We start from the raw sequence: 22,500 nt of genomic DNA on the forward strand, positions 1-22,500 counted from the left end.
TTTTGATAAGGCTCAATCTCGCTCTCGAATCCAAAGAATTTAATAAAAATGAAGTTTATAAGATTACTATTCATTTTAAATTAGGTCTATCTTATAATGCATACTAATTAGCTTTTTCTCTTTAAAAAACTGCTTGCATAACTGATTTTAAAAATTAGATTTTTCGCTTTCAGAAAAAAAAAAGGAGCCGTTGCATCAGAACTTTGAATGGTCTAAAATATTGTGATGTCGGATTTTCAATATCTTTTCTAGTTTACGAGATCTAAACGGGACGGACGGACAGACATTTCGCACAAAACTAATATCGTCTTTTCCCCTTTCGGGGGCCGCTAAAAAGCAACTAGATTTCTAAGTCTCAAAAAAAACACAGGAAGTCGGGTTGACCTCTTTCCCGCGTTAGCGGTTTACGACTCGGATCAAGGACGTTACTTAGGCATTGTATGTGTGTGTGTGTGTGTGTGTGTGTGTTCAGGTTCTAGGAATGTGGGCGTACACATTTTCCTGTTACATTAAGTTTATTTGGGGGGGGGGGGGAGTGGTCGACCGTCTTCGGGTTGCGTTTTAAGTGGGAGTGTTTTTTAAAACATGTTTCTGTCTTACAAATGAACAAAGACTGAAAATCCGTGTTTGTTTGAGCTCATAAATGATACCAACCCCTCCCTTTCCCTCACGTCATAGAAAATATACTCTGTTGTAAAAATAAATTTAAAAAAAAACATTGATTTATTAATATTGTTTAATTTCCAAATACTTTCAAGAGAATATACAAATGAGTGGTCATGTAACAAACAAAATTACTTACAACAAACAAGCATACCAACAACTCTGCTCAAGTAAGCTTTTACCATACATTATCTCCGCGACTACTTTGTGGAAAAATATCAAACAAGAATGTCTCGTGGTCTACGGGTCAAGGTTGAAGACATGTGTAAGCAATAAGTTTATCTCAACATTGTTTTCTTGAAGAATAAAAGTTCTAAACAGAAAATTAAACATGGCGAATGAGTTAACTAGAAACGAAATGTTTTTAATATTACTTTCCTTTCAAGATATTTCGGTTTAAAAGATATTATAAGATAAGGGTAGATAAGCTTAGGCTATATGATGGTCCAGGAAGTGGACTGGTCAATCCATAAAAAATGAGCTTCTGTGGAGTCTAGTTGTGCGAATGAGTTTTCATTTCAATGTGCATTCTTGATTTATTGCTTAATATATAGTTAATGTTTCAAATTTTTTTCAACATAACTACTTGAGGATTAAAATTATTTTATTTCGTAAAGAAATTTTGATTTTTGTTTAGACCTAAACAAAAACAATATCCCAGCTATAATTGGAATTTGAGGTATCTCGTCATTTTCCTTTCGCCGTCTGCGTCTGTCCTCATCAGCGGATTTTCTTTTAGTCTCAAATGTGTATCCCGCTGTCTTTATAATTGATCTCTAGCTGTCTCGCTCTAAAGCCGCCTACAACACAGGGCCTGACTTCTGTGTCAGTAAAAGCAAGTTGGCGCCTAAGCCGGTCTTGAAAGCGTTTCCGTGGGGCACCTCTGTTACGTCGACCACCTGTCAGCTCACCAAAACAAAAATTCATCTTTACGAAATAAAATAATGTTAATCCTTAAGTAGTAAATTATGAAAAAAAAAATATATTAACTAACTATTAACCCTTTAAGTGCTGAGCTGTTTTACACTGCGTGCACACAAAATGTTTGTTTGTTTGTTTTACATGTTTCGGATGTTCCTTCAGAGTTGAAGATAATTACTTCTTAGTCCAAACCTCCCGCAGGACGACGGGGGATGGGAGTGGGCAGGGTTTGAACCCTGGACCATCGATAAATCTGAACGACAGTCCAGCGCGCAAACCGCACGACCAGGCAGCCATCCAGAATGGAATTACAATTCTGATGTTTAGAGGATAAACTACCACACGCGTATTAAGGGTTAATCAAAAATGCACATGTATCATTGCTGCAATAAGATTTAAAAAAAAATAACATTGCGTTGGAAGAATTAATTGAACAGAGGAGTATCATTGCAGAGGGCCAACCTTATTAACTCTTTCACCCCGTAATTATTTTCCTCCTTCCGATAGAATTATTCATTTCACTACCCTGTTAAGATTAAACTTCAATAACTTTTTTGTTTGTTATCAGAAAATGTTATATTTGATATCGAATTATAGGGGAATGCATGCTCTTTTTACACAATACGAACTAAAGTTTATAAATGAAATCAATTTGATTTCACGGGGTCAAATCAACGTTGGCATCGTCAATTCGGAGTAAACGAGTTTTAAGCTGTTTTCCTTTTTGAAATGTAACCGTAACTCTAATCATAAGGAATCCCCCAATTACTAACCGCTTCAAACTAAACGGATTCTACTGAATGTACATAATTTTAAAGATATTTTTTTTTTACTTCCATTAAGAACTGTTTCTTCCATTGATGTAGTGCCAGATGGAGGTCAGTAGGAATGTGCATGATCCGACGAAGTACAAGATGAAAGACCAGTCAACATTAAGCTTTGCGTTTTTATACATTTCCTCAAAGAAGCTGATGCTTCTTCCTGCTGCCACAGCTACTCCAATAAATCCATTCACAGCTTTAAAAAAATGTAATATATATATATATATAAAAATGTAATATATATATATATATAAAATGTAATATATATATATATATATATATATAAAATAATTGTACATGACCGATATTGAAAACAATTGACTAGAAAATCAGTTTCTTTGAAGAAAATGTCAAGGTCGCTTGAATACGATGAAACTCCGCCCACTAAAGAATTTTGTCTATCCTACATTATGAAGAGGGAGTGTGGGGCGGTGGTTGAGTGGTTAAGCACTTGGCTTCCGATCTTGGGGTCCTGGGTTCGAATCTCGGTGAAGACTGGTATTTAAATTTTTTTAAACTTCAGCTTTACCAGGGCGCAAACCCAAAGCATTACAGTATGGCACTGTAGTATGTCAATGCAGTATGTCTCTGTAGTAAGCCCATCGCTACAGAAAATTTATTCAGAATATAAAAAAAATCAAATTAAAAAAATGTCTATTAGCCTTTTTTTTTAACCAAAATGTCTAAGAAAAAATCGGGTAAAATCTTGGAAGACAACAGCCACTTGCTCCATCAGAAATACGTCAGGTCGTCGCGAAGTGGGCGACTACTGTCAATCATGACAATAACAGAGCAATGCAAAAACTCCGTTCGTCAAACTCGGTCAGACCATATCAACGCCACTCGTTGATCAGGAAACATGAAAAGGACCATGATGCCTGAGTGTTGTCGCTAAATGAACTCTTTATGTTGTGTCTGTTGTATTTATGTGTATTTTTCTGTTGTATTGTCTTTATATGAGAAAAGAGTCCTTGTAATCACAATAAATTTCCATTACGATCAATAAAGCAGTCTTAGCCTTAGTCTAAGACTTAAAGGAATTTACTCAAGTCTGTCCATGCAGTGAGTCTCAATACAGTATTCATGAAAAAGGATAATTAAGATCGAAATACAAAAACAATGGTTAAGATCAAAATACCTGAAAAAACGCCCACTCCGGAAGTCACCCAACACATCAGCTTAGTCGGCGTCCGGCACAGTGCCAAAGAGGTCAGCAGGACGACCAGAAACTGACCTACGAAAGAGATACTCATCAACCCTCTGCTGGCGTCAACCCAAGCTGTTAAGATAAGTTAAGATAAGTTAAGTCAAGGTGAGGTTTCAGTAACTTATCAGATCGATTTATTATTTATTAAAATAGCGTGGTCTAGAGGCTAAGTATGCTTGAACTTGGCTTGGTTTTGGCTACCTAGAAGGGGGCTCGAGTTTCGACACCCGACTCGGGCAGAGTTGTGTTTGCTGAGATAGCACGGAAAGCCAACTCCTAGATACCCCCTCCCCCTCCCCCCCAACCGGTCCACAAATGTGATTGGACCAAAGCGCTCTGAGCATGCTATAAGCATGAAAGTAGCGCTATATAAAAACAATAATTTATTTATTTATATTTTTTTTCAAAAGTTTACGCTTTGTGGAAATGTATGATGGTGTTTTGATGGCCGTTTTTACAAAGCCTATATGAATTGTTTCTCTAGTGAAAAGTGTATACACATTATTTCCCACACTCCTGATCTTGGATCAAGTTGAAATTGTACACAATTACTTCGTGTATCTTACAAAACTGAATCAATTTTTAAAAATTACGTATTAGCTAATTAGCCATTAATAATTTTTTTTTCAATCAAGGAAAATACATAGTACTTGACAGATTTGGCGATATACGTTGAATTAGTCCCCTTTATAATTTGTGAAGAGAATTAAATGCTTGACACTACAAACTATAACACCTGCTATTTTTATAAGCACTTCGCCGGCACAGTGTGTAGGTAGTGCACATTCAGGAGGATGAATTGAAGTCTCCAATGTAATGTTTTTAGAGAAACTGGGGTACCAACGAATATCTTGTGAGCTATTGTGCAAAGTGAATTTTCTACTTTTTTTTTTTTTTTGCCAAATTGTAAAAACTTATTTCCTTACGAATAGTAAAAATTATTTTATGGTAATCACTTAGATTTTTTAAGGCCACGTACATGGAGAAGTGAAGCTACTTTAGAAATACACAAAATTCAATGTAGTCTATTAAGGTTATTACTATTATTATTATTATAGGGTGGTCGAGAGGCCAAGTGCGCTTGAACTTGGCTTGGTTAGCTACCTAGAAGGCAGGATGGAAAACCAACTCCTAGATACCCCCTCCCCCCCCCCCCCCCCACTGGTCCATAACTGAGATTGGACCAAAAACGCTCTGAGCATTCTATAAGCATGAAAGTAGCGCTATATAAAAACTATAATAATAATAATTATTATTATTATTGTTACAACAGCTTTTTTTATTCACAACGCTTATATACTCGTCTATCTGTCTGGTAAAAAGTTTGCACACGTTATTTCTCCCACGCCCAATCCTGAATTAAGCTGAAATTTCACACAATCATTTCTTTTACCTGACAAAACAATAATTAATTTTAAAAAATTGACCAATTAGTTAATTAATTAGTAATTAATTATTTGGTTTAGTATCTCGAACAATTGGTAGTCAATTAGTCCCCGTTTGAAGGGAAAGAAATAGTACTTCACTGAAGTGGTGGTTAAAACTCAAATTTTTTCCCCTAAACTAGTCCCTGAAACTTCTTAGAAAAGTTTAAAACTAACAATAGATAACTGTAAAACCTTCTGCTTTCATGAGCACTTCCCTGGCACAAAGTTGACAACATCCGGTTGTTGTTGTTTTATTATTTCCTTGATTCATATGCAGTCATCAATAATGAATAATTTGTGCAAAGTTTGATTTTGATCCCAGAACTGGAAGTGGGAGAAACAGGAGTGTAGAAGAACTCCGACAGACAGACAGACGGAGTGAGGTAATAAACGGTTCCTGTGGAAAACAGCTTGTGGTGTGCGTTCTTGGAAAACATATCTGCATACTAGACAATTGTTATGTTGTATATTCATTACGTTTAAATCAAGAAAGTCCTGGCAAGACCCTACCTGGCTAAGCTAAGTGTAGTCGGCGATGTGGACATAGCTATCAATTCAGTGATAATTAAACTCGACGTTCAAGTATATAACTAATTAAACATTCCTCTTGCCTGAATCATCTACAGGCCTACATGTGATATTTATTTAAGCGAATGGCATTTTAGTTACACATCTTGATCTTAGTGGTGAACTAAGGTGGTGAACATAGTGTGGTGAACTTAGTGGTGAACTTAGTGGTCAACTTAGTGGTGAACACCTAGTGGTGAACTAAGTGGTGAACACCTAGTGGCCAACTTAATGGTGAACTTAGTGGTGAACTTAATGGTCAACTTAGTGGTGAACACCTAGTGGTGAACTTAGTGGTGAACACCTAGTGGTCAACTTAATGGTGAACCTAGTGGTGAACACCTAGTGGTGAACTTAGTAGTGAAATTAGTGGTGAACTTAGTGGTGATCTTAGTGGTGAAAACCTAGTGGTGAACTTAGTTGTGAACACCTAGTGGTGAACTTAGTGGTGAACACCTAGTATTGAACTTAGTGGTGAACTTGGTGGTGAACTTAGTGGTGAACTTAGTGGTGCACACCTAGTGGTGAACTTAGTGGTGAACACCTAGTGGTGAACTTAGTGGTGAACTTAGTGGCGAACTTAGTGGTGAACTTAGTGGTGAACTTAGTGGTAAACACCTAGTGGTGAACTTAGTGGTGAACACCTAGTGGTGAACTTAGTGGTGAACTTAGTGGCGAACTTAGTGGTGAACTTAGTGGTGAACTTAGTGGTAAACACCTAATGGTGAACTTAGTGGTGAACACCTAGTGGTGAACTTAGTGGTGAACTTAGTGGCGAACTTTGTGGTGAACTTAGTGGTAAACACCTAGTGGTGAACTTAGTGGTGAACACCTAGTGGTGAACTTAGTGGTGAACTTAGTGGTGAACTTAGTAGCAAACACCTAGTGGTGAACTTAGTGGTGAACTTAGTGGTAAACACCTAGTGGTGAACTTAGTGGTAAACTTAGTGGTGAACTAGCATTTTAAAATGACATAAAGTAGAACGTAAGAGAATGGTAGAAGAGACGAGGTTAAGTAGAGAGAAGTGAAACAATAGCAGAAGAGACAGTGTTAAATTAGACAATGGCAGAAGTGACAGTGTTAAATTAGACAATGTCCAAAGTGACAGTGTTAAATTAGACAATAGCAGTAGTGACAGTGTTAAATTAGACAATGGCAGAAGTGACAGTGTTAAATTAGACAATGGCAGAAGTGACAGTGTTAAATTAGACAATGGCAGAAGTGACAGTGTTAAATTAGACAATGGCAGAAGTGACAGTGTTAAATTAGACAATAGCAGAAGTGACAGTGTTAAATTAGACAATGTCCAAAGTGACAGTGTTAAATTAGACAATAGCAGTAGTGACAGTGTTAAATTAGACAATAGCAGTAGTGACATTGTTAAATTATACAATGGCAGAAGTGACAGTGTTAAATTAGACAATAGCAGAAGTGACAGTGTTAAATTAGACAATGTCCAAAGTGACAGTGTTAAATTAGACAATAGCAGTAGTGACATTGTTAAATTATACAATGGCAGAAGTGACAGTGTTAAATTAGACAATAGCAGAAGTGACAGTGTTAAATTAGACAATGGCAAAACTGACAGTGTTAAATTAGACAATGGCAAAACTGACAGTGTTAAATTAGACAACGGCAGAAGTGACAGTGTTAAATTAGACAACGGCAGAAGAGACAGTGTTAAATTAGACAACGGCAGAAGTGACAGTGTTAAATTAGACAACGGCAGAAGTGACAGTGTTAAATTAGACAACGGCAGAAGAGATAGTGATAAGTAAAGCAACGAAGAAGTGATGGTGTTAAATTGTAAAATAAATTTTGAATCGATAAATGACAAAAGAACCAGCCCTAAATAAAGCAATAAAGAAGATGTAATCTTAAAGTAGACTAAGACAGAAGAGAGTTAAATTTCGGAAATGTCAGACTTTACAGAGTTAACTTGGGCAATGTCAGAAAAGACAAGAGTTTAAATTAGACAAAGACAGAAGAGACAGATCTAATTTGGGCAATGTCAGAAGAGAAAGTTTAATTACACAAAGACAAAAGAGAGAGAGAGAGATAAAGAGAGAAAGAGAGAGCTGAATAGGGCAATATAATAATAAGAGACAGAGTTAAATTTGGCTATGTTATAAGAGACGGTGTGAAGTTATGGATTGTCAGAAGAGAATCATCCTGTATATCTCCTCCCGACCTTTACTGAAAGCTAGAAGAGAACATCGATGGAGAGCATGGTCATAGTTTTCTGGACAAACTCGAGCTCAATTTTAAATCATGATTAAGGAAAAGCTTTTGGTTGGCTGCCTGGTCGTGCGGTATGAACGCTGGACTGTCTTGCAGTTATGAAATGTGTGTGTGTGTGTGTGAGTGAGTGTGTGTGTGTGTTTTTCTATGGTGACGTTGGGATGAGGATATCAATTGGTTAAGAACGAAGCGTAGTCGTCAGCGATCTTAGATGGGAGAGAAGATTTCAGAAGGCGAGATTGAAACGATGTGTCATTGTAGTGAGCTAGATTTTTTTTCAGAATACCATTTTAAATTATGACTAAAGTCTACCACATTCATTTCATTTAATTTCAATTTAAATGTGTTTACATTTTTATTAAAAGATGATAACACCATAAAACGGAGCAATTTATTTAATTTATTTCAAGTTTTATTTGTTTAGATATATTACGCCTGCAACGGTTTAGATGTCTACCAGAATTCTTCGGTGCTACAAGTCAATGACTGTCCACGACACTTGCCCGCTGCCATCCCCCGTATCCTACGGGAGGTATGGGCTAGGAAGTAGAATATGTTTAACTTTAAGAAAAAAACGGTAAAGTTCCCCCTTCAGACTTTGTGGTCTATAGGGCAGATGATGTAAAGGCCATCTGTTTTCGTGGCCTACGGTTAACGTGGGTGTCATGTTGCCAGCACAACGACCAACCACCTTTACTTTTCCCCTAATAATGTCAGGTACCCATTAGAGCTGGGTGGACTCAGAGGCGCCCAAACAAAAAAAAATCGAAAAAAAAAAAAAATTCCATACTTCACCAGGATTCGAACCCTGGTCTCTGGTTAGGAAGCCAAACGCTTTACCGCTCAGCCACCGCGCCTCCTATCTTCAACTTTGATGTAACATTATGATGTATGGAAACGCGACTTGAAGCTCTACAAAATCGACACTAACAATTGGGGGAACAAGTGGCACTGGGTAGATCCTCGTGGAGAGCGAGCATAAAGATTTGCAATTCCATATACAACAGTAGTAAAAAAAAGGTAAAAGTACAACGGCGCCTGGTGAATACAGATGCCCAACTTGTGACCGCAGCGATGTATCAAGGACTGTCCTCTTTAGTCAAACAAAAAAGTTGCAAAAGAAAGAGATTGTCCCTTGCTACATAAAATGCCAAAGAGAAGGAACCTCCGAAACATGTCAAACAAATTTTAAAAAACAACTAACAAAGAAAGCATTGTATACCATGCTTACAGAATTGCCTTTACCTCTACTACGACCACTCCTTTCTACAAGGTCAGCTAGATTTAGGCCTACACATATATCTTTAAGTGTGACACACCCTGTCCATATCCCAGTGTGTATTAACTCACGATCTTGAGTCAATGACACGATGTATTTTGAAGCGTAGCCGATAATGGTCAATAAGAAACCTGCAAGAAGAAACAGTACTTCTTTTAGCTTTGGGCGGCATTGAGTTTATCTTATCTTATATATTACTGACGTTAATTCAAAATAGAATATAATTACGTCCTACGTAATTCATTTGTCAATCTAGTCATACAAGTTAATCAATGACTTAAACTTTGCCAAGTCGTTGGTTTTCCTGGTTGATTCAGACAATGTATTCCATTCTTTAATGGCACTAGGGAAGAAGGAGCACTTGTACGAATTTGTTCTAGCGTATGGAATAAGAAATGTGTCTTGATCTTAGTGTCTTTCTTTGGTTTTGTTTTTCTATTTGTAAGTTATGGTTTAGTGTTTTATGTATTATATCTACTTTACTTTTTATTTTTCTGTCATGAAGTGTCTTTAAATTTAGTGATTTAACTAAAGGTGTTATACTCTAATCAAATGCGAATACTCATTCGTTATAAATCTCACTGCTCTATTTTGTGTCTGTTCCAGTTTCTTAATTTTTTTCTTGAGTTGAGGGAACCCAAACGGAGGATTCATATTCTAATATTGGCTAAACAAAAGTAAATGGCATTTTAATTTTATGTTCTTGTTTGATTTATGAAAATTTCTTGTAATAAACCCTAATGTTTTGCTTATATTAATTTTTAAATATTTTCATCAATGCACATTAATTCTAATCATTGAAAAAATATATGCGCCTTGCCAGCAAAAGGAGAACATTGTTTCGCATTACCTATATTATTCATAAGCGTTACCCACCGGCTACGCCCTTTGATTTCTTCCTGGGTTATATATTGTTTATTTTGCCATTGAGACCTCTCTCTTTTTTTTCCCTGTAATAAAAAGGCGGACCCCAAGTAAGCAACCCCCAATGTAATCCTTGGGCCAGGGGTTCCTAGCATCTATTACATGGAATTGGATCAGCCCAGAAATATCGAGTATCGCTTCGATCTTAAGTTAAAACAATATGTAGCCTGGGACCATATCGACGGACGTAGCCTGTAGGGAATACTAGTAATATAGATATATGCAAATACAAAACCAATTCATGGATTTAACTCCTTCTCTCCTAATTAACGATACTCTCATTCATTTGACCCCATTAAATAAAATTAACTTTTGGTTTTATAAGCTTGAATTTGTGTTATATAAAAAGAGCATGAATTCTCCTATAATTCTATACCAAAAGTTATGTTTTCTGATTACAAATAAAAATGTTATTGAAGTTTAATCATAACAGTGTAAAATGTACAATTATGAAAAATTGACAATCCTATTAGAACGTGGACAAATAATTACGGAGATAAAGAGTTAATTTTGTACATTTTATGCGACATTCATTTCTAATTGAGTCCATGATTTATTTAGTTAAAAATTGTTATAGAAATGGTAAGATACTTTGAAAATATCACTCATATATGCTCTATCTAAAGTAAGTATACGTACCTACTATCTGAACAATTGATACAACAATCCAAAGTAGATATACTTTTTTCCACTCCATTGTGCTTTCTTACTAGCAAACAAAAAAAACAGAACCACTAGATCTGTTATGTCTCCTTTTGTGTTGAGAATGTTGTTTACTGTGACCTACAGGATAATTGAAACTGTTGGTCGGACCAGGAATATTAAGTCACAAAGTTTCGGGAACAAAAAAAGGAGACGATAACTCAGCTACTGCTAAACAGTTACAGGATGTAGCCTTACGATAACATCATACACAGTTTTTTGCTAAGGATACAAAACTAAAATCTCTGTTCATCATATTTGTTAAAGAAGTCTGGACTTGTGATTGACTTATGATTGACTTGTTACTGACTTGTGACTGACTAGTGACTGACTTATGACTGACTTATCCATTCTAGATGTATTTTATACAAACACACATAACTCTTCACCCCTCTCTTTCTCTCTTTCTTTCTCTATCTTTCTTTCTCTAACTTTCTTTCTCTCTCTTTCTCTTTCTTTCTCTCTATTTCTCTCTTTCACTCTCTTTCTTTCTCTTTCTTTCTTTCTCTCTCTTTCTTTCTCTCTCTTTCTTTCTTTCTCTCTCTTTCTTTCTCTCTCTTTCTCTCTCTTTCTTTTTCTCTTTTTCTCTCTCTCTCTTTTTCTCAATTTCTTTCTTTCACTTTCTTTTTCTCTTTCTTTCTTTCTCTCTTTCTCTGTTTCTTTCTATCTCTTTCTTTATCTCTCTTTCTCTCTTTCTCTTTCTCTCTTTCTCTCTTTCTTTCTCTCTTTTTCTTTCTCTCTTTCTCTCTTTTTCTTTCTCTCTTTCGTTCTCTCTTTCTCTTTCTCTCTTTCTTTCTCTCTCTTTCTTTCTCTCTTTTTCTTTCTCTCTTTCTTTCTTTCTTTTTCTTTCTCTTTCTTTCTTTCTCTCTTTCTCTGTTTCTTTCTATCTCTTTCTTTCTCTTTCTTTCTCTCTCTCTTTCTCTCTCTTTCTTTCTTTCTCTTTCTTTCTCTCTCTCTCTTTCTCTCTCTTTCTTTCTTTCTCTTTCTTTCTCTCTCTCTTTCTCTCTCTTTGTTTCTCTTTCTTTTTCTCTCTCTTTCTCTCTCTTTCTTTCTTTCTTTTTCTTTCTCTCTCTCTTTCTCTCTTTCTTTCTTTCTCTCTCTCTTTCTTTCTTTCTCTTTCTTTCTCTCTCTCTTTCTCTCTCTTTCTTTCTTTCTCTTTCTTTCTCTCTCTCTTTCTCTCTCTTTCTTTCTTTCTCTTTCTTTCTCTCTCTCTTTCTCTCTCTTTCTTTCTTTCTCTTTCTTTCTCTCTCTTTCTTTCCATCTCTTTCTTTCCCTCATCTTATTATTCACAATACAATAATTTTATTACAATTTACTCATTAATTTAATCCTGCAGAAATAAAAAGAGCCAAACCAAGAGATCTTAATTTGGCCATCTTTGCACCAAAATAAACTTGACCTGTATGGAGTAGTCTCCCCTTTAGTGCAAATCTCCAGTTTAAATATGAATTGATTCTAAACTCCGATTGTAAAAAATGTTTGGAAAATGTTTTACAAGTTTCAGATTTTCCTTCAGAGTTGAAGACAATCTACTTCCCAGTCCAAAACTCCAACAGGACGGATAGGAAAGGCAGCTTCCTGGTCCAGTGTGACAATCGCTTAGTGATCCGCGTTCTGCTAAAGCAGGCTCTGATTCAAGCTCTTAGAAAAAATAGAAAGTTTTATTAGTCTATTTTAAATTTTAAAAAATTTGTAATGATTGTTCTAATTCCCAACATTATAGTGATGATTGTCACCTGTCACTCGTCGTCGATTAATATATTCAATTAAATATAATTGCCATATGACACACAATAAATTAATTACGACTAACTGATTAAATGAGCAGTTGATTTTTTTAAAAATCTGCAATGGATAAATTTTTAGAATTAAAAACTTGAATCGCGAATGGGAAGTTCGTGAAATAGCGGGAACAAATATTTTGACTAGATAGAAGAAGTGACTAGAAAAAAGCTCGATAATAATTTTAAAAGCAAATGAGAAGGGAAGATAAATCGCGAATAAGAAGGATAGGAAGATAATTTGAGTTTATCTCCCTTTGTGTGAAAGGCCACCGTTATAGTGTTAAATGTTATTGTACAACGTTGTTGTTGTTGCTGTTTTTTCAATGTATGTTTGGTTGAAGATGAGCACTTTTCTTATTTCCTATAATAATAATAATAATAATAATATAACTTCTGCAGACCTGCCACATCACCAGAAAATTCCTAGGTGGAAACTGATAAAGCGACTACGATGAATTTTTTTTCCATACTATAAGACTCAACCCTGGCTTCGCCAGAGAATGAATACTCGTTCTTTTATAATAATAAAAATCTTTATTGTCATTAAGGAAATTTGTCTTACAATTTGTGCATTACACCAAACAAAAAACATTATAACTATAAGAAACCAAATTGTACAATCACACCACTTCCACTCAAAATTTACATGTGACAAATTTTATACCAGATCGTTTCTATTTAGTGATGTGAATAACAGGCGAATAAAATAATGTTTGTGTCTGTTTGTCTTTGCCATCGGTGTCTTTTATCTCTTCTGTGATTGTAAAATCACAAAATCCTGACCCAAAGGATGATTTTTTTATTTCAAGAATTTATAAGACTAAGACTAATTTATTGATCCTTATGGAAATTTGTTGTGATTACAAGGACTCTTTTTCTCATATAAAGACAATACAACAGAAACATACACATAAATACAACAGACACAACATAGAAAGTTCATTCAGCGACTACACACAGGCATCTTGGTCCTGATCATGTTTCCTGATCAACGAGTGGCGTTGATATAGTCTGACCGAGTGAGGTACGAACGAGTTTTTGTATCGCTCTGTTCTTGTTTTGATTGTCATTAGTCGCCCACTTCGCGACGACCTGACATAATTCTGATGGAGCGGGTGGCCGTTGTCTTCCAAGATTTTTTCGATTTTCCTTAGACATTTTTGTTCAAAAAGTTCATTTAAATGTGTTAATGTTGTGAGTGTAATTTTTGATGCCCTTTTTATGATGTTTTCTAGACGGCGCAACAGTTTAGATGAAGCGTTGCCTTGCCAACAAGTTATTCCGTATGTAAGCAGATTTTGTATAGTCGCGCCGTAAAAAGTATCTAGGATCTTCTTATTTAGTTTAAAGCTATTGAGTTTGTATAGAAAAAAATAGTCGCTAGGCTGTCTTCCCATGAGCGATTGTTATTAATGATAACGCAAAGATACTTATATGCCTTCACTTGTTCTATAGATGTAGTGTTTATTTGCAGTTCACGTATAGTTTATTTTTTCTTTCTAAAATCTATTATAAGTTCTTTAGTTTTTGTGACATTCAGTTCTAGAAAGTTGTCGATGCACCAGTTTGTAAACTCTTCTATCGAGCTTCGATACTGAGTTTCGTCTCCTGAAATAAGACCGACTATGTCAGTATCATCAGCGAATTTGATGAGTTTAACTGAGTCATAGATGCTTCTTATGTCATTAGTGTAAAGAGTGTATAGTACAGGAGAAAGCACACAACCTTGTGGAGCACCCGTACATAGTACTCGAGTTGACGATTTGGTGTTGTTGACTTTAACATACTGAGGGCGTTGGGTTAAAAAGTTTAGAACCCATGCTTATACGTAAGGGCTTACATTTAAGTTACTCAGTTTGTTTATCATTAGATGTGGCTGTATGGTATTGAAAGCCGAGGAGAAGTCTACAAAGAGGACTCGTGCATATGTTTTGGGTGTTTGGGTGTTTTAGCTTTTTTTATGGATTTTTGTCTCAAACAGCTGCCCAAATGTTGTTTTTTTCCAATGACTTTACCAACAGCATTTAGGATTCTATGAAGTTTATTTTTATTATAAACTCCAAGATGGCTATATATATAGTTCGTCCATCGTGGTTCGATGATGACCACTTTGTCATCCAGGGGGCTGAGGGCTTTGCACTGGGGTTTTATGCCTCCTCATGAGGCTGGTGAGACCTATGTGAGCCCGGAATGTTCGGCCGCACACTGGGCAGGTTATTCCAGCTGGAGCTAGTGTCGTGGGCCTTGCTTTTCTTTTCTGGCGTTTTTCTTCTGCCAGCATTGTTCTTTTCTCCTCAGCAACCTGTGCGCCAGTTTTCACAGCGCGACGCCATGATGCTCTGTCATGTGCCTCTTGTCTCCCAGGTGCCTGGGTCTATGCTGAACGCCTTCAGAGAAGCTTTGAGGGTGTCCCTGAAGCGCTTTCTTTGACCACCTTGCGAGCGCTTTCCTTCGCTATAAGATGGCTATAAAGTCCAATCCTCGTTTGAAAAAGCCGGCCACATACATGACATGGGTAAGTTGGGTCTACTGCAGTAAGGTCTGCGTAGTCTCGGATATCTCTCTGCCCTTTGTTAGCTCTGCGTACTTCCATGCTGGCCCCTCTCCTTGCGTCCATTCTTCTATGTTGTCTTATCACCACTTTCTCTGCCTCTTCTTCTTTTTCCTGGTACTGTTCCCCGACTCCAACACACACGGCGTCACGCCAATGGGGAGCGATCGAGAGCTAGTGTTTCTCAGCCGAGAATGTCAATATCAGACTTCTTGAAGGAGATCTTAATGATGCCTTTGTAACGCTTGTTCAAATTGTATGCTACCAGCCCATTCAAGAGTAATATGCGATAGAAAAGAAATGGAGACTCATTCGAGCCTTGGATTCTATACAATGTTATTTATAGGTTTGGGAAATGGTAGTATTATGTGCTACCGCTGTCTCTGTATATCGAGGAAGACAGATTTAAAATAGGTCTTTAAATGCTTGAATAATTAATCCGAAATGGGCGTCAACCAGACAGTGTAATGTTCTGAAAGGAATAAACTTCAAAGCGACGTGAACTGTTATCGATGTATTATAACCATACTGTGAAATTATCCCAGAAGATTGCCCCCAAGGCTAATATTGCAGTTATTGGTGCATTGAAACTAAACCAAGGAAATTATCCAAAAGCCAGTATTGCAACTTTTTTTTTTCACTTTTGAAGTAATCTCAGAAATTTTCTAAGAACATTCCCCAAAAGTCCCTTAGTTATGCGATCTTAGGTCCAAGTACGTGAGCCAATCCTATAATCAATTTTACTCATTATCAATAATTATTCCCCTTACATAATAATTTTAAACTATTGAAGCAGACAAAACGATACTTGCTGAAACGCATACATTTATTGGTGAAATAAGTCAAGTTTACACTTGTGCATAATCTGCATATAGTAACAGAATTTAGAACATATTAATATACATGTTCAAAACAATGGAAGACATAGCAGCCGCCCAGGGTCTCATCTTTAAATGGGGCATTTTAAAAATGTAACAAAATAAAATATGCATAATAAAAAATGAAAAAAAACCCAATGAAAATGAGGTTAAATCTAATTATTCTATTTCTATCTACACGAATATCGTAATTTTATTTTAGATATATTTATATTATTCGTGACATGTATACTGAAACTTGAAGAGGGTAGTGGCCTCTTCAGAAATAATGCCCAATGACTCCACCTACTAATATCCGGCACTGATAAACTAAGTGTAAATATGCCTTCAGTCTATCACATTTTTCACACAGATGCATTAGCAATATAGACTTGATTTCTTCTGTGTTATACTTGTATTGTCGTTAAGCAGCGGTTCTCAACCTTTTAAGCTCGGCGACCCCTTTTTACAATCCCCCACTCTACCGCGACCCCCCCCCCCCCATCCGCTCACACATACAGCAATAGAAGTATAGACAAAACAATCCATTTTTTTCGATGGTCTTTGGCGACCCCTGGCAAATCGTCAATTGACCCCCCCTAGGGGGGTCGCGACCCACAGGTTGATAACCCCCTGTCGTAAAATCTTGGTGCCGAACTGTATCCAGACTAAGAGTTACGTACGTTACCGACACTATTATCTCGTTCCGCATCGCAGCAAAACGTTGTCTAGTCCGTTGAAACCGAGCCTCTGAGGCTTCATGTCCAGTTCATTGGAACCGAGCCTCTGGGGCTTCATGTCCAGTTCATTGGAACCGAGCCTCTGAGGCTTCATGTCCAGTTCATTGAAACCGAGCCTCTGAGGCTTCATGTCCAGTTCATTGGAACCTAGACTCTGGGGCTTCCTGTCCAGCTCATTGAAACCGAGCCTCTGAGGCTTCCTGTCCAGCTCATTGAAACCGAGCCTCTGAGGCTTCATGTCCAGCTCATTGCAACCGAGCCTCTGAGGCTTCATGTCCAGTTCATTGGAACCGAGCTTCTGATGCTTCATGTCCAGTTCATTGAAACCGAGCCTCTGAGGCTTCATGTCCAGTTCATTGAAACCGAGCCTCTGATGCTTCATGTCCAGCTCATCGAAACCGAGCTTCTGATGCTTCATGTCCAGTTCATTGAAACTGAGCTTCTGATGCTTCATGTCCAGTTCATTGAAACCGAGCCTCTGAGGCTTCATGTCCAGTTCATTGGAACCGAGCCTCTGGGGCTTCATGTCCAGTTCATTGGAACCGAGCCTCTGGGGCTTCATGTCCAGTTCATTGGAACCGAGCCTCTGATGCTTCATGTCCAGTTCATTGAAACCGAGCCTCTGAGGCTTCATGTCCAGTTCATTGGAACCTAGCCTCTGGGGCTTCCTGTCCAGCTCATTGAAACCGAGCCTCTGAGGCTTCATGTCCAGCTCATTGAAACCGAGCCTCTGAGGCTTCATGTCCAGTTCATTGGAACCGAGCTTCTGATGCTTCATGTCCAGTTCATTGAAACCGAGCCTCTGAGGCTTCATGTCCAGTTCATTGAAACCGAGCCTCTAAAGCTACATGTCCAGTTCATTGAAACCGAGCCTCTGAAGCTACATGTCCAGTCCGTTGGAACTGAGCCTCTGTGGCTTTGTTTCAAGTCCATTTGACCCCAGCCTCGGAAGCTTCATTATGTACTGTTGGAAGATATTACTGAGAGGCGTATAGCACCGTGTTAAGTGTCGGAAATGGTCCATGGGCCATAGATTATGCACCACTACCATGTAAAATCTATCTCAGGACCAAAGCTACAACTTAAAGATTACCTATTTTCTACCAAAACTGATTATTATCTGTGAAGCATGACATATAGTTCACTGGATGAGATCTACTGTAAACAAATTTCACTGGATGGGATCTAATGTAAACACATTTGACTGGATGGGATCGAATCTTTACATAGTTCAATGGATGTAATCAAATTAGAAACCTATTTTACTAGATGGAATCTAATTTATACACATATTTCACTATATGGAATTTAATCTAGACACATATTTCAGTATATAGAATTTAATTTAGACACATATTTCACTAGGAATCTAATCTAGACACATATTTCACTATATATTTGGAATTTAATTTAGACACATATCTCACTAGATGGAATCTAATTTAGACACCTATTTCACTAGATGGAATCTAACTTAGACATACATTTCAATATATGGAATGTAACCTAGACACATATTTCACTAGATGGAATATAATCTAAACAGACATTTCACTGGTTGGAATATAACATAGACACAAATGGATTAGATCTAACCTAGACACCTATTTTACTAGATGGAATCTAACATAGACATACATTTCAATAGATGAAATCTAATCTAGACCCATTGTTCACAAGATGGAATCTAATCTATACACATATTTTACTATATGAGATCTAACCTGGACACATATTTCACTAGATGGGATCTAATCTAGTCACATATTTCACTAGATGGAATCTAATCTAGACACATATTTCACTAGATGGAATCTAATCTAGACACATTTATTTCTCTAGTCACGTGAATGGCTTGGGTTTTATCTCCATACTAGACTTGTATTATTTCAACGACGACCTGATCTGATTTCTCCGATCCGATAGGATCCTATCTACTCTACACAGAAACGATCTGATCAGATCCCAGCCGATCCTATCCGATTTTATTTCAAAGAATCATTTTTTAAATTGAAATAGGCCTTCATATATATGTATTTTTTTTTTGTTTTCTTCAATTGCTTGTATTGGCACTAATTGGCAGTGTTGCCCTTTTCGTTGTTCTATTGCAAGTTATTTGTGTTTTCTGTTCTAGAATGAAATTTGTAAGTTCTAACATCCCTCTATAACAACACAGTGCACATTGCCTGATGAATATTTGACTGAAAGAACTTTCTGCCAGTTTCGGGAATTCACAGACTTCCAGTTTTTGACCAACAATTTCCCCGTTCTATCTTCCACCCATGAAGAGAATGTTAGCTAATAGTAATTATTGACTAATCCTATTTTGGTGAATACTTTCACAAATAAAAAACAAACAAACTTCAATTCAAACTAATCTCAAACTTAATGACTACTTACAAGGGAGGTAAGTGTGTAGAAAATTTAATTTATTCGTTTACTTCCCTTGTCGAAGTGAAAATCAAACTGATAATTCTTCCTATATAAGGCTTCGAATTATGCGAATTCCAATGTATTTACATAAAAACCCTAACCCAAATTCTCTAAGTTTCCATTAGGACTTGCTCCGTGAGTCTAAATAGTGCCAGATGCAGGCTAGGAGGAATATGCACTGTCCTATTATGAACAAGGTGAACGACCAGTCAACACTAAACTTCAAACCCTTAAATGTATCCTCCATAAAACTGCTGCCTTGTCCAGCTGCCACAGCTACTCCAATAATTCCATTCAGAACTGGGAAATACAAAAACAAATTAAATACGTCACATCAGAAACAACAGAATACGTTACAAAAAAACACGAAAAAAAAACAACAGAATACGTCACAACAATCACGACACAACTGAAACAACAGAATACGTCACAACATATACAGAACTAAAAAAACAACAACAGAATACGTCACAACAGATACGTCACAACATAATACGTCACAATAGAATACAGAACAAAAAAAAAAAAGATTTCAGCGAATGCTAGAATACTGCTCCATGGCCGCGTAACACAAGGTCAAGGCTCGCGAAAACCTTCATTCGGAGAACAGTACCCGGAAAAAAAAAATAGGCACGCAGAGAAAGCGATGGGAAGACAACAAATGGTATGGATGGCCTGTCAGTGAAAGAGATTCAATCAAAGACAAACATATGGTATGGATGACCTGTCAGTGAAAGAGATTCAATCAAAGACAAAAGACAGAAAGGAATAGAGAAAGCCTCTCAAGGGACAGGGGAAGGTAAAGAATACAACTCCCCCATTAAAAACATTTGTGTTCTTCGAAAGGAATTTTAAAAAAATGCATGGAATCAAGATTTCGTGTGAAATTGGAAGTCATTAATTATTGCATTGATTTTTTTTTTCCAAATTAGAAGATCATCATCCCTGTAGTAATTTAAAATTTCACCTTTCAGAACTTGTGATCTATAGGGTCAACGAGGTAAAGGTCTGTATCTGTGGCCCACAGTTAACGAGAGTGTCAGGTGGCCAGCACATCGACCAACCGCCTTTACTTTCCCCCAAACTATTGTCGGGTACCCATTAGAGTTGGATGGATCCTAACGCCCGCACGATCCCGAAATTGAAAAAAGGCCCATCTTCAACAGGATTCGAACCCACTTAGCCACCGCGCCTCCGAAGTAATTAATGCAATGTAATAATTCCCTGCAACATGTCGCTATAGTCGGTCAATGCTGTTACTCACTGGGAATCATCTCACTATAGTAAATGCGTAAAAGAATTATTATATTAAAAAAGTTCACAATACCCGAGAAGCCGGCCAAGATGGAACTGACCCAACACATATACTTTGTTGGCGTACAGCGCAGTGCCGTTGTGGTCAGCAAGATGGTCAGCAACTGACAAATGAAAGAGATGGTCATCATCCCCCTGCTGGCGTCAACCCAAACTGCCAAGTGAAACAAAAAATGAAATATATAAATATAAAAAAAACACTTTCGTGTGAAATCAAAAGAACAGTTTATCAAATGTCACCTTTGACTAGAATAACACCTTTCGTAAAAATCACTAAATTTAGAAAGCCTTCAGGACAGAAGACTCAAAAGTAAAGTAGCGATTATACATAAAACACTGAACCATAATCTTCAAATGCAAAAACAAAATTAAATAAAATACTCAGAAAGACACAAAGATAAAGGTACATTCCTCATCCCATATGCTAGGACAAATTTGTACAAAAGCTCCTTCTTCCCTAGCGCTATAAGATCATGGAATGGGTTGCCTGAGCTAGCAAGGAAAACCAGTTACTTGGCGGAGTTTAGGTCATTGGTTAATATGCATGACTGAATGCATGACGCGTAGGACGTAATCATCTTGATTTTGAAATAACGTCTTTTTTATATAAAGAAAAGATACGAATTGTAAGAGTACTTCTAAATCAAAAGTACAGTTGATCAAATATAAAGCTGCTCAAGAACTATTTAAGAAAAAAAAATTATAACCCAAAGTACATTGTATATAATATATATGTATGAAAAAAGTTTGATCCCAAATAAAATAAAAAAAAACAAACAACATTTAACTGTCACAGCACCCCCAAGACGAAAGCCAATGCACATATGAGTGGAATGAGATAATGTTTGTCCAACTTACAATCAAGTTTTGTATTTTAACCTTCTATCATCTATTAAGTGGATAACACAAAACGTAGCTGGTATTTGAACCCATATCCTTCCACAGTTCCGCCAGGCTCTATAACTGAGCCACACGTGAAGGCCAGGAGAAGGCCACAGAAGAGGCAAGTTAGGCAATTAAAGATTAGACAAATTGGTCGGTGACAGAGGAGGCAATTTAGACAATGAGAGAAGGTAAGAAGAGGAGCAAACTTGTAGAAGAGAATATCATCTATGTTCTCTGGTCATTTATTTGCATATTTCCTAATAGGAAAGAGTAGATGGACATAGGTAGCAGACATCATCATAACATCATCACAACATCATCATAACATCGTCATAACATCATTATAACATCATTATAACATCATCATAAATCATAACATCATCATAACATCATCATAACATTCCTAACAATTCAAAAGTTCACCATTTAAACATATCTGTGTTCATGATAAATACAAGAATACAACATATAAAACAAAGCAGACTGTAACAGTCTGGTATTACCTCTAGTCCAGTGATTCCATTCCGTAAAGTCAGCAATATTATTACACAGGGTCGTCTCGTCTTTAAGAACATGGCATTCTTTCCATATCCCAGTGTGGGCCAGGTCGCGGTTCCCATTGAGGGACACAATAAAATTTGAAGCGTAACCTACCAGTGACAGTAAGAAACCTGCAAACACAAACACATCGTCTGCTAGCTTTGTAGATAATCGATTTCATTTCTTTTACACTAATCTGTATCATCCGGCAAGGCCCGGTATCTTTACGTTACATATATTACTCATAAAATATAGATATCATCCCTGCCTCTTGAGTTTGAGAGGGTAGCGTGAAGTAATATTATTCGGAAAATGTTTAATAGTATTCATACTATTAGTTTACTTTATTTAATTGTTTATATGGCGCGCCCCCAAAAATCGCCTTTGGTATACTCTTATTCCCCGTCTGACGAGTGGTTATTTGCAAGTAGTCTTAGCAGAGTATACCGGTTTGGGAGGGAGCGGACAATTTTTCGAGGAGTCATAGCTGCCTCCTTTAAAGCACTGAAATAGTGTAAAGAATTCTAGAACTGATTGAACAGTGCCCAGTTTTTACCAAAGAATGACGTAATCTATGATTAACTTTGCCTTTTAAACTTGGGTCAATGATTTTAGTGGGAATGTGGAGAAACTATGCAGGCTT

General features: G+C 36.9%; 2 protein-coding genes across 4 annotated transcripts in view; both read right to left on the reverse strand.

The window, feature by feature from the left end:
* The window catches only part of LOC106076733 (uncharacterized), a 28,759-nt gene extending 17,319 nt beyond the window's left edge, over positions 1-11,440 (reverse strand). Inside the window, exons 1-3 of the mRNA XM_056016425.1 lie at positions 10,691-11,440; positions 9,094-9,258; positions 3,544-3,684 (exon numbers count right to left, since the gene is read on the reverse strand). Of these exons, the coding sequence (XP_055872400.1) occupies positions 3,544-3,684; positions 9,094-9,258; positions 10,691-10,748 (364 nt within the window). The 5' untranslated portion in view covers positions 10,749-11,440. The remainder of the gene's footprint in view (positions 1-3,543; positions 3,685-9,093; positions 9,259-10,690) is intronic.
* A 4,455-nt stretch (positions 11,441-15,895) lies between these two features.
* LOC106079352 (uncharacterized) overlaps positions 15,896-22,500 on the reverse strand; it is a 15,137-nt gene continuing 8,532 nt past the window's right edge. For all 3 annotated transcript variants that reach the window (XM_056016400.1, XM_056016399.1, XM_056016401.1), the window contains 3 exons: positions 21,821-21,988; positions 20,446-20,586; positions 15,896-19,418 (listed from right to left, as the gene is read on the reverse strand). In XM_056016400.1, coding sequence (XP_055872375.1) covers positions 16,642-17,499 — 858 coding nt within the window. In that variant the 5' untranslated portion in view covers positions 17,500-19,418; positions 20,446-20,586; positions 21,821-21,988 and the 3' untranslated portion in view covers positions 15,896-16,641. The remainder of the gene's footprint in view (positions 19,419-20,445; positions 20,587-21,820; positions 21,989-22,500) is intronic.

The sequence above is a fragment of the Biomphalaria glabrata genome, chromosome 17, assembly GCF_947242115.1.
Source record: "Biomphalaria glabrata chromosome 17, xgBioGlab47.1, whole genome shotgun sequence".
Lineage (NCBI taxonomy): Eukaryota > Metazoa > Mollusca > Gastropoda > Planorbidae > Biomphalaria > Biomphalaria glabrata.